The 12,886-nt window shown below is 42.6% G+C and overlaps 1 protein-coding gene across 1 annotated transcript; it reads right to left on the bottom strand.

Moving 5' to 3' along the window:
* Nucleotides 1-583: 583 nt before the first annotated feature.
* Nucleotides 584-12,302, bottom strand: DNAJC8 (DnaJ (Hsp40) homolog, subfamily C, member 8; the record flags this gene model as incomplete). Its single annotated transcript, XM_010290936.1, has 8 exons — nucleotides 584-1,368; nucleotides 5,432-5,507; nucleotides 6,455-6,546; nucleotides 7,663-7,734; nucleotides 8,600-8,694; nucleotides 9,233-9,299; nucleotides 10,703-10,759; nucleotides 12,183-12,302. Coding segments are annotated over 8 exons (702 nt in total), but the record flags the coding sequence as incomplete, so codon positions are not given.
* Nucleotides 12,303-12,886: the final 584 nt, after the last annotated feature.

Genomic DNA, 12,886 nt, shown 5'->3' with positions numbered 1-12,886 from the left:
CAGTGAATGAGAGGAAAAGAAGAAACAAAGGTGAGTGGAGAGCACCAGCCAATCTAAGTACAGGGATGGCCATCAGGACAGATGGCAAGAAAGGTCTCCAGAGGACTCTGCCAGGCACATGAGAATCTGTAGTATACTCCATTTTGAATGCCTTTAAACAGTTGAGAATCTCTTAAAACTTACAATACACACACAAAGTAGGATTTTGAAAGTCAAAACTCATGAGTTTGAGCTCAATCCACAGCTCTAAGGAGTTACACTCCTAAGAGGTGCTCAAGTCCTCCCAACTCATCCACACTCCCCAATGGCACAGCAACAAGTTCAGTTTTCAGCACGGACTCTGGCACACCTGCATCCACCAAGGCAGCATCCAGGGAAGAGATATCTTCTTTCCGTCCTGCTGGGTGCCACTCTGCAGGACTGTCACTTCAAAATTCAGGTCAGAACAGACTTTGGGATGACAACAGATCTTTTCCAGGGAAAGTGTTCATGCTGAAGAGCAGCAACATTTCAGTGGTCAGCACTCAATTCACACCCTTGCAACTGTTTTTTTTTTTTTAATAATTCCAAGAAAAAACCCCGGTAACTTGGGTAAAAATTTATTTTACATACAGACCATTGCAACTTAACTATTAATCAAGAGAAGTTATTTTTCCTTTACAGAAAGTGACCAGCTGGTCTGAGATTAACAGAAGTCTAAGCCTGAGAGCTGGGATTTTAGTTTGGAAATCAGATCTTGGGGGAAGGGTCCTTCCAAGCACCACTCAGTTCAGTGAGGAGCTGCAGGACTTTAACTGCAGGTCAGCTGCACTGCACAGTGCTGGAAGCAGATTCCCAGAGTCATTTCAGAACTTTCCAAAGCTGAACTCACTGACAAAGACGATTCCTGGAAAGGTATGGGTGCAGTCCCAATATTTTGTACAGCTCTCAAACTAGAAATGGAAGTGGTGAAACAGCACAATCTCTGTGAAGTACAAAACATCGAGTTACAGGGCAGCAGACAAACAGGACAGCAATAATGGCGGGGACCCTCCTAAGCAAAGTGTTCTACAAGTAGCGGGTTCCTGGCCGAGTTCATACTATGGCCCTAGTTCAAACGGACAGAGTACAAAAAATACTTTGACCAATAGTTAATTGTACTGGAAACAAACAGTCTACTAAAAAGCAATTCTTACTCTAGGTGCCAATGAGTCCTTAAAAGCAGGGAGGGGACTGAGGAGCTGCAGTTGGGCAGTGCTGCCAAGATCATTCACGCTGCTCCATTTTTACTTTGGGAGGTCTCAGGAAGGTCCTGTTTTTCTTTTCTTTCTTCCCCTTTGTATTTGCTTGGAAATTTCTCCAGCTGTCCACACGACCATCCCGACTTTCCTAGGAACAAGAGAGAAGAAGTGGAGAGTTAGGAAGTGCAAGGGCCAGAGAACAGGCAGTACATTAGTTTCAAGAGATCAATAGCAATTTCCCCCTTATTCAGCATGTAGCACCCTGGCAGCCAGGACATACAGACACTGTGAAAAGCCAGAGCAACAGACACCACACAGTGGAACTACAAGTGAGCTTACAAACACCAGGATAAGCATTATGCTGGTTTCTTGTTTCAGAAGCAACCAGCTTGGGTTGTGCAGTCCTGACTAGAGTCTACTGAATGCTCTGATATGCAAAGGACACAAGAAACCTCATCTCCAACTGGATGTTCCTAATCTGTCAGAACAGAACGTGCCATTTCCTTACTCTGTCTCACGTCTTAGGATAGGTCTGCTTGTGCTGCAGCTGGGAGGCAGGGAGAGAGAGAAGGGAATCATCCTGTGGTCTTTTCTCACACTTCTTGCCCCAAGCTTCATCACAAAGACACAATGAGCAAAGGTCTCCGGTGCACTCTTTTCTCCTCTCCCTAGCCTACCTGGAGAGCAGCAGAACTTCCTCCTGCATGGTAGAGGGGGGAGGGGGGGAAAAGACTCTCCACAAAGCCGACCTATGATTCCTACGGGCTGAAAGTTTCACAGTAGGACAGAACAAGTCCAGGGATGATCGACTTCACAGCGTGCAATCCATACACTCAAGGACCGTCTGACCATACCTGTGCCTGCAATGCTGGTGCTGCGCACAGGCTCTGGCTACAATAGTTGCCTGCTTCACTACCCTCCTTCCCCATGGCAGGATGGGGGAAGGCCAGGCCCTAGCAGTGATCTGGATGATGAGGCAGAGTGCACCTTCAGCAAGTTTGCAGATGACACAAAACTGGCAGGAGAGGCTGATACACCAGAGGGTCGTGCTGCCGGCCGAAGGGACCTTGGCAGGCTGGAGGAATGGGCTGACAGGAACCTCATGCAGTTCAATGAGGAGAAGTGCAAAGTCCTGTCCCTGGGAAGGAACAACCACAGCACATGCTGGGGACCGTCTGGCTGGAAAGCAGCTTGGGAGAAGAGGACCTGGGGGTCCTGGTGGACACCAGGTTGAACATGAGCCAGCAATGTGCCCTTGCTGCAAAGGGGAATGGTGCCCTGGGCTGCGTTAGGCGAAGTATTAACGGCCCGTCTGGGGAGGGGATCCTTCCCCTCTGGTCAGCACTGGTGAGGCCACCCCTGGAGTGCTGTGTCCAGTGCTGGGCTCCCCAGTACAAGAGAGACATGGACATACTGGAGAGAGTCCAGCGAAAGGCCACAAAGATGATTAAAGGACAAGAGCATCTCTCATACGAGAAAAGTGTGAGAGAGTTGGGACTGTTCAGCCTGGAGAAGAGAAGGCTCAGGGGGATCTCATCAATGTGTACAAGTATCTGAAGGAAAGAAGACTGAGCCAGGCTCTTCTTGGTGATGACCAGTGCCAGGACCAGAGGCCATGGTCCTGGAACAAACTGGAACACAGGAGGTTCCATCTGAACATAGAATCATAGAACAGTTTGGGTTGGAAAGGACCTTTAAAGGTCACCTAGTCCAACCCCCCTGCAAGAGGCAGGGACATCTTCAACTAGAGCAGGTTGCTCAGAGCCCCATCCAACCTGACCGTGAATGTTTCCAGGGATGGGGCATCTACCACCTCTCCGGGCAACCTATGCCAGTGTTTCACCACTCTCACTGTGAAAAATTTCTCCCTTGTATCTAGTCTGAATCTGCCCTCTTTTAGTTTAAAACCATTACCCCTTGTCCTATCACTACAGACCCTGCTAGAAAGTCTGTCCCCATCTTTCTTATAGGCCCCCTTTAAGTACTGGAAGGCTGCAATCAAGTCTCCCCAGAGCCTTCTCCAGGCTGAACAACCCCAAGTCTCTGAGCCTGTCCTCATAGGAGAGGTGTTCCATCACTCTGATCATTTTTGTGGCCCTCCTCTGGAAACATGTTTTTACTGAGTGTGTCTGAGCACTGGAAGAGGTCTCCCAGAGAGGCTGTGGAGTGTCCATTGCTCAAAAGCCATCTGGACATGGTCCTGGGCAACTGGCTCTAGGTGGCCCTGCTTGAGCAGGGGGATTGGACCAAATGGACCCCATTTGGGTCCCTTCCAACCTCAACCATTCTGTGATCACACTTCTGCTAGGTATAAGGCTGTCTGGCAACTTCTGTTCTAACCTTCTTGTTTCTTACAGCTTGTTGGTAGAAGCTATTCTTGAAATTACTAAGAAAGTGAATTTTGAGGGTGAGGTGGGAGAAAGTAGATGTTCCAGCCTGCTCCTAAAATAGATCAAGATATAATTCAGCTCTGAAAGTAGCCTATGAATAGCTTCCAGAAACAGCAGGCAACCATTTGGATGACACAGATATTCCTATGAGGATTCAGAAATACTGCAGAACATACATGAGGGACAAAACATACAGGTCTTTAGGGTAAAGAGACAGGATCAGAACTAGGATGCAGTATGCAGACAAGGATTGGAATCACCTGGAGTGGGAAAGTCCAGAAGACCAATGCAAGGGTACAATGTGAGCACCTTTAAAGGTTGGGATTTTTGTGTAAGGTTTGTTTCTGTTTTTTTTAAACTGAGACAGAACCACAATTGCAGAATATCAACTTAAGTGGGTTTTTTCCCTTACCGTTTAAATATCATTCGAAGCAGCAACACACATACTCCTTTCAGATATATTTTAAAGGCAGCCACTGAATTAGTACACATACAGGAGCAGCCAAGAATTCATGTGTTATTTCATCTCCAATCACCCTCTCTCAATGATGGTCACTAGCAGAAATAAGCTTCTTATTCTCATGTATTCCAGTGATCCATTCTGGACATTAACACCTAGCTTTGATACTGTCTTTTCACAGGGATTAAATGGTCACTAAAAAAGCTGGAGAAGACACCTGCAAGTGCAGAGGTTCAGCTGTCTAAGAGTTGTTGAATACATGCAGGTATTCCGAGCTGCAATATCAATAGTTCTACAGCTCCCCTGTTTGGTTCATCATTATTTGCTTGTAATACTTGCTCACATTTCCTCAGCTGCTATGCTTTACTGCATCCCTACAGCAACAACACACAACTTCTATGGCCATTCTGGTACAAGAACACAGAACTTCTGCCAGCAGCAAGGCCCATGACATACTCATTTATCTCTGGCATTATATGACAAAACCCACAGCGCACTCAATACATCAGCATTACACAAGTTTTCCAGAATATCCAGTTTCTTATATGCATGTTATATAGCACATGAACACAAACGCTTCCCAGCTGATTCTCCAGAAACATCCTAGTTGTCCACTTTCCACAGGATGCCAGTCCAGCTCATACACTTCTTTCCCAGCTACCCTCTTTTTTAAAGTCCTCTTGAACACAGACTGGGATCTGGCTTTGGATTAAATGAACGATCTAGCTCATCTTTCCATGAGGTCCTGCACACGGTTACTGACTTCTTTACTGCCCCACATGTCATAAGACTTCACCTCTGGTGTGTAATGAGGGAAGAGTTACAGGCTAGATCAAATATTTGGGGAGGCTGTAGGTTTGACCCCTAGAATAGCAGCACAGCAACCACAAAGCTACCTCTGATACGTCTAAATCTTGACTAGAGAGTGGAAGGGTCGAAGGGAAGCAACTGTCATTCAGGTCTCTAATGTTCACAGGAGAAACAGATTCCGTAAGTGTTAGCAACCAAACTGAAAAGTACCAACAATGTTCCACACTAGTGGTTGAACAGCTGCCCAATTAAGTTTTACTGGTCACCAGTGACCCAGTGAAGCAATTAAAATTTCTGACTCAGGACAAGTCAAATACCATACCTTAATTTATCAGACTTGTTTCTGGCAAAGTGATACCAAAGCCCTATCGGTGGGCTCGTCTCCCCACACAAGGACAAAACCCAGGCTTATGCAGGATCTTTTACTAAGTGTCTACTTAAATTATCTTATAGTACCTGCAGACAAAAGGTGTCTCTTCTCTCTAGGGACATTCCCTGCAGCATAGCCAAGAATTGCTGAGGCCCACTCTGTAAGTTAAGCTGATGATTACCTCAAAGTTCTTCTGCCATTCTCGCTCTCGTTTAGCTTTCTCTTGTGCCTCAATTTCCTCTTCCCTCTGCCGCTTCCTGGAAGGGAAGCCACAAAGAAGTTATGAAGCCACAAGCAGCTAATTTAAAGAAACACAGTAATACTTTCAAAACATCTCGGAAAGCTCTTCTGATTTCCTGGCATATTAAAGTGCTTATCAGAAGAGATAAACACGCACACCTAAGATGGCACAGCAAACAGAATTTTATTTCAAATCTGGAAGAGCAGAGAGCAGAGAAGATAGTTTGGCACCACTGGCAGCATGCACATCTTACTTGGCAAAAAAAGTTGCACTCTGTAACTCTAGTGACAAGTCTCTAAAACTGTTGACAGTACACATTTTGAGAAGTTAATAAACACTTAAGCATGCAAGGTAAGAATGAAATTGTTTTCCCCTTAATTTTAATCTGTAATCAATAGTATCCTGCAACCATCTCCCAGATTGCCTTCACTGACCAAGACAGAAACCCTGCCCTACGAAGTGCATCCACACTGAGTACTAAGGCAACATGTGATAAAAACACCTAAAATATTTCAGGATCACACATGCCACAGGGTATTTCTGGCACTTAGTTACAATTAAAAATTAATTCTTTGCATGCTAACAACATGCAGAAATGTGCCACCATTTCACTGTTTTGGCTGGCCTCCATGTATATACATAAGAGTATATAAGCGTACCAAATATAGAAATGTCTTAAATACAGGAGGGCAAGTTTCCTGTTTGCGTTTTTCAAGCACAGAGCTCTACAACCCACAGGTTGCCCAAAGAAGTGGTGGAATCTACATCACCGGAAGTCAGCTTGACAGGACCCTTGTTAATCTAATCCAAGGCCCTGCTTCCAGCAGGAGGTTGGACCAGATGATCTCCAGAGGTCCATTTCAATTTAAGATTTTTCTAAGACTCTATGACTCCTTATCTTCTCTGAGGAAGCCTGAGGGGGAAAGAAGAGCCTGAACTCTGCAAGCAGAATGCTGCTCATACCTTTCATGCATTTCTTTTGCTTCTCTTTCTTTCCTCTTAATTTCCAGTTCGGCAAAGAGCTTCATTGTCTGTTTGTATACAGCTTGTTTGAACTGTAAAACACAAATTTAGTCTTAAAATAATGCCCAGTAATGCAGAGAAGTCTGTTTTATATAAGAACATAAGAAGCACAAAAAGAATATGAAGCATATAACCCCATATCCTGCCTTGACAGTAGTCAGTAGCAGTGGCATAAAAAAAGGTATAAACCACTGCTAATTAAATGCTGGCCCTGACACTAGGGAACAACTACTATTAGCCTCATATTAGTCTCATTTTCATTTGTATTCATGAAGCTGTGCCTAAACAGAACTGTTAATTTCAAGATCTCTTATTCTTCTGTTAGTCATGCAATGTTATATTTGACACAAAAAGGCAAAATGGTCACTGTTTAGATAGTAATTTCCCAGCAGATCTTCTTGGTGTGTTGTAAAAGTCTAGCATTGGCTTTCCAGTAGGAAATATCAGTATACTTAAAACAAACATCATTATTAAAGAACTGCAAAAGATTTCTGAAAATCAATGGAAAATAAGATGGTTACTGTGGTGATATCAAGAGGAAAAAAATAACTTTGTAGGAAAAGGTGACAACAGTAAGACTAATGATGTCAGTGTTTCATAATCATCTATCGTTCTGACTTTTTCAGACCAGAAACCAGGTAAGAACTAGTTATGTCATGCCTTTTTTATTAAAAGTCATTTGTTGTAGAACAGCACATCTATCCTTGAGTGCTATATGGAAGAAACAGCTGAAACAGCTCTTAATATAAAATGTCAGTAAGAGCACATTTTAGTGGGTTCTATACATGCCTCCGCTGACAGCAAGAATGCCACAGTTCCAGCATTCAGAATACAACAAAAAAATAAATTCAAAAAGACTGCATGATGCGCCAGCAATTACTTGCTCCAAGAAAAGAATTGGGTACTTTGATCTATATAATCTCATTATATATTTACTTTTTAACTATAGTTAAACTATTTTCTAAAATATACGGGTATTACCCAACACGTGGTACTCTACAGTGCCTTATCAGAATTCTTTCTTCTGCAAACGCAAGGATTTAAAACACTTTAACAAGTCTAGTAAATACTTCTGTACTGGTTTTGAATCTTAATTCCTCAAAACACATTTTGCACTCCCCAGTTTCTCTCAACAGTACATGACTTACAACTTCAGGATCATCCTCTTCTACAGTGGGAGGTTTTCCATCCTTCTTCAACTGCTTCTTTTTTTCCTTCACCTGAAGATGAAGAATAAAAATAAGAGCCTAAAAAAGTTTTATAGGGCTTACATAATTGTATCCAAGTAGTTCTGCATTCCTACTCCACTGTGTGGGAGCAACTCTGGATGACAGTTCTTGATTTGTATCAACGTTTTATTTTAGACCAAAACCTCTTGGTCCTAGGTCCAGATAAACACATACAAGATCACTATCACATGAACTGTAGTAATTAAAAATAATATCCATTCAATACAATGTCTTTGTTGGGGTTTTTTTGGTTTGTTTTTAAGATATATTCATATCCAATATACACCATCCAAACCAGCACGAAGTTTATCTTGCTTTGTAATATTCAAAAGACTAACACCATCAAGCAGAACATAAAGTGTTCCTTGCTTTGGAGTCCCCGAGTTCTCCCATATCATCTGCTTTCTCAAGCTTGTTGTGTTCTAGTCCACCCGCATCACTCAACTAACTTCTTGGCCAATGCAATCCAAGTTCCTTTTCTTATCTTATAGGTCATTTTGCTCCAAACTTTACAGTCTCCTGCTGTCACCACTTATTTTCTTCCACCTACACAGATTTGAACTGCATCATTCATTCACAGAATTGAAAAAAAATATTTAGGTCAGATCATGTGGTCTGACCTAATTATTTCAAGTACTGAATTTCACTGAATTATCTTGACCTGAGCTCAACAGCTGTCTTGGACAAAGCACATTTGTTCATGCCGTGAAGAGTTCAGAGTCCATGTGCACAGCTTCATTATGAGGTTTGCTCAGCTCACCTTTTAATGACCTAAATATGCAGCAGGTGTACTACAAAGCAAATTACAAAGGACTAACTACCACTCACCCCCACCCCTGGACTATGGAATACTTACAGTGTGTTCCACATATTCTTTTCCTGCCTGTATCACATCCAAGGCCCTCTTCTTTTGCTCCTGATCTAGCAGCAACTTGTACGCTTTATCTACAGCTAACAAGAAGCATCAACATTAATAGCACCAGTAGTCACATTCACAAGGCCTCACAAGACTGCTACTTGTTGACCATGGAGAATTTGCCACTACAGTGATGTCAAAGACAGTTAGACACCTTTTGGAGTTAGCAGGGTGAAAGTGTCAGTCCTACCAAGTGCTTTAGTTATAGGGCATGAGGCAAGTTTAAGGTGCATAACACCTCACCGTAACGCATACACCTAAAACCATCATGTTACTTCTGTCGTATGGTCTTTGAATAAAATCTAATGCACAGATTAAACAGTTTTTCTTGAACAATCTTGAAACTCAACCGAGTTGTTTGTCCCCGCTGCAAACTAGCAATGCGAATACCGCCACCTAGTGAAAGCCTCTGCTGAAATGCCACCCCACACCCCTCCCTCATCTAAAGAGCCTCTACAGCAATTCTGTCTGCCAGTGGGGCCTCCACCCCTAATAAATGCTTAAACCAGCTACAGAAAAATAGCAGTCCAACTACTGCCATACACCAGCCCAGGGAAAGGGTGAGAGCATTACCTTCAAACGCCTTCTGGGCTCTATCTGCATCATCTTGATTTTTGTCTGGATGCACCAATATTGACAACTGCAAGGGAAAGGATCCTGCTATCAAAATCATTGTAACTCAATGACTCCCAAGCAGCCCTAAAGCTGTTCAAATACCAAACTATTTAAATGAGTGGGTAAGTTTTGCCACTGCTCCTTTACTGAAAGTTAAGAAAACTCCTTCCTTTTCTCTCTATCCAGCTGACGAGGGACACTGATCACTACCATCTTTAGGGCAACCTTAAACGGGCTGGAAAGCACGTCCTCCACCTTCCTCTTACAGAGGAAGAGAAAGGTCTTTCAAACTTTCCCCATATGGCATTTTTTTCAGACCTCTTATTTTTGCTGTTTCTGTATGGACTCTCTAGTTTATCTGCATCTTTCCTAGTGTAACGTTCAAAAGCAGTCACAGTGCAGCAACTGAAATTGCATCAGTGCCAAAGAACGCAAAATAATTACTTCCTAAACTCTACAGATGGCACTTTCTACCTCACGGGAAAAAGGTTTGCCTCCAGTCCTAAACAGCAGCACACTGCTGATTTGCTCTGTGATTTGCTACAGCCAACGTCTTTATCCTTCTGTTGGCTGTTCCACATTCCGTATTTAGGTGTTTGATTTTTTCAGCACACAATTTCATGCACTTTTTTCATTTCATCACATTGACTTCAAAACATTTCCCTGTGGTATTGTATCAGCCTGAAGCTAACACAGCCCCAGTTTATTGATTTGCAGATCTGAGAAGTCGGCAACAGACTAAAGGTTACCCTCCAACTTCCCACATACCGAAGTAGCCCGTATCCCGTGACCAACTTGGCAGGCATGTTCCTCTGTTGGCCAGCACAGCTTCTTGTCTAAAGACAGTTCTTGACATTTATGCCACTAGTTCAGGTGAGAAGCTACAGCCATTCAAATATTGTGTGTCTTTGATGTGTACACTGATTAAAACTGAACCTTCTCCTGTAGAGTTGTCAGCATAGTAAGTCTGGGGTAATGTTCCCTGTGTTGCATGGGGCAACGCAGACGGGTCAGTGACCAGGGCTGCTGCTGTCCCAGGTAACCCAGCCACCAAAAATGACTGCTGAAATTCTTAAAGAAACCTCACAGTAAATACATATATTGGAGAAAAATACCTTTTCTTAGTTCTTAATTTCTGACAAATTTTGACCTTCTCTTTGAAGTTCAATAAGTTGATTATACATGGGCATATCAGTTTGCAATAGCCCCATTTACAGGCAAATAAGCATACCATGCATGGACCAGGGACATTTCTGCAGCACTCCTCTTGTTGATACAAAGATTGTTCTATGCTTTTCTTCCCAAAATGGCTACTCCTCTACCCAGATACAGCTTTACCACCATTTTTCTTGCTCCCAAGCACAGCTGCACAATCTCTACCGAGCTTCTGGTTTCCTTCGAGAGGCTTCAAGTACAAAAGCCAAATACCTGACGGAATCTTTTCTTTATCTCTTCATCTGTGGCTTCAGGATCCATCTGCAGTACCTACAAGAGACCATGAAAGCAGAGCAAGTTTGACGATACTCCCCATGTTTCAGGTTTTCGGCAGCAAGCTCTAAACACTTGGTTCACTGGCATGCAGACACAATGCCAGAAAGTTCCCCCCATCAGGGAGCTGCTTCAGTACATGAATTTTCACATAGTAAAACAGAAACATTTTAAGAGACACCATGTTTGGGGCATTCTACTTTCAGCAATGCTGGATTCCTCTGACTATGCCAGTGTTTTTTCCACACTCAAGTCTCATGTAGACAGCTGCCATCCCTAAACAGCCACAATTGCCCTAAACTTTCAACCAGTCCTGTAGCAATGATTAGTTTGGCAGATATGGAAGCACACAGGGGCTTTGGGACACTGTTGGATCATTCATAACTGAGAACTTTAGTCAGGAAACATACTACATTGTAAGAGTTTCTTCACTTTATCATTTTGAAAGAAGCAGGAGAGTTTTACTCTTTGGTTTCCATGAACAAGCCCACTAGTCTATGTACTGATCTTTAGGGACGTGGCAGAGTTTAGGCTCTTTCGTGAATTCATTTACTGAACAGAAGTCATAAGCAATGAGTGAGCCTACTCAATGCAGACATATGCTGGTCTAACTCTAAGAACTGTAAATAAAAAAAACTCTCTCACAGGAAAACTACAGTCTACTACTAAAGGCCTTAATATACTCTCCAAGCTGAGTACTAAAATCTACACAGAACTGAATGTTGTCAAGGTGAATCTGCCAACTGATCTGACTGACCAGCCCTAAATTGGGACTACAAAAAGGACCCGAGTCTTTAAAAAGATGATGATATCAGGAAGGAATATACATGGGGAAGGCCAGTTCCAGAGGAATACCAGATTATTTTATTTACTGTCTTCCTTAGGCTTTCATACTAGTTAAGATTTTATAACTGACTGCAACTGGAATCAAACTATATAATGTGCAAGGGAATTACCTATCTTCCAGTGAATCCTCAAAGACTGCTCACTAGATGAGCAGCAAGAGTCCTTCTCTCATTCTGTGCACTATGCAAGTTCAGTGGGATGAACATACAAAATAAAAGACACAAGTAGAAGTGCAAAGTCAAGAGTGCTCAGAACAGAACTTGACAAGCATGCCACACTTGTGGCTGTTACGTTCTCATTCAGAAAGTACCTAGCATTAATCTACCAAATCTTTCAGTGCTGTTGCACGAGGGAAACATGTCAAAATAATATAGTTTGCGCCTGCCATAAAACAGTGAAAAAATGAGCAAGCACATACACATCATCCATCTGTCTTCTGTAAACCTTCTGCACAGTAATCTACATCTAGAGAATTTATTTTTTATAGGTTTGGTCTTTTTACTGAAATAAATACCCAGTAAATCTGGAAGCTGGTATCCCAAGTCAGAAGGAAGGATAAAATGTTTAAACTAACCTCAAAAGGGTTCAAGTTGAAATAGGAAGATCCAGGTCGGGTCAGCCTGTCAATTTGGTTTTTTGATGTTAAAACAGAGTCTCGTTTTTCAATTTGCTTTACCTGAAGAACAAGAGAGACCTATATTAACTGACATCACCAATGTGCTTACCTGATTTTCTGTGTGATTACTACACCAGTCATCATCGTCCTGTACTACAATTCACAATACCCCTTGCTCATCCCAAGCCTGTAGTCACTTTACTCAAACACTAGTACAGCACATTTTTTAGGCTTTTCTACAGCACAACAGTATATTTAACGTAACATTTTAGGTATAAAAAACCCTAGAAAGAACTTCTGTTTGCCTCTCTTATAGCTTGCTCAACAGCTGTGGCTTTTCCCCTCACTTTGCTCCTATACCAGCACCATCATCATGATTCCTTGGAAACCTACTGCACTATTGCTTTTAACACACTGTTGGTGGGATAGCTCATTAAACACATTAAGTCACATCGGTGCAAGTGTACAAGTCCATTTCATTGTGACCAGAGGTTATTTAGTTCAGTTCAGTTTACTTTTTGTTCTTCACAGTATTAAGCCAAACCAAACCATGCACTTACACTCAAGCTTCACCTTTATTTAAAGAAATAAGCATCAACCAAACTGCTACTACCCTTCTGTGGGCAGGGTCAGATAAACACATCCAAGCTGGGCACAAAGTA

Source organism: Phaethon lepturus, unplaced genomic scaffold (assembly GCF_000687285.1).
Source record: "Phaethon lepturus isolate BGI_N335 unplaced genomic scaffold, ASM68728v1 scaffold21607, whole genome shotgun sequence".
NCBI lineage: Eukaryota > Metazoa > Chordata > Aves > Phaethontiformes > Phaethontidae > Phaethon > Phaethon lepturus.
The sequence above is the reverse complement of the archived record's forward strand: the minus strand, read 5'-3'. Positions and strand labels throughout refer to the sequence as shown.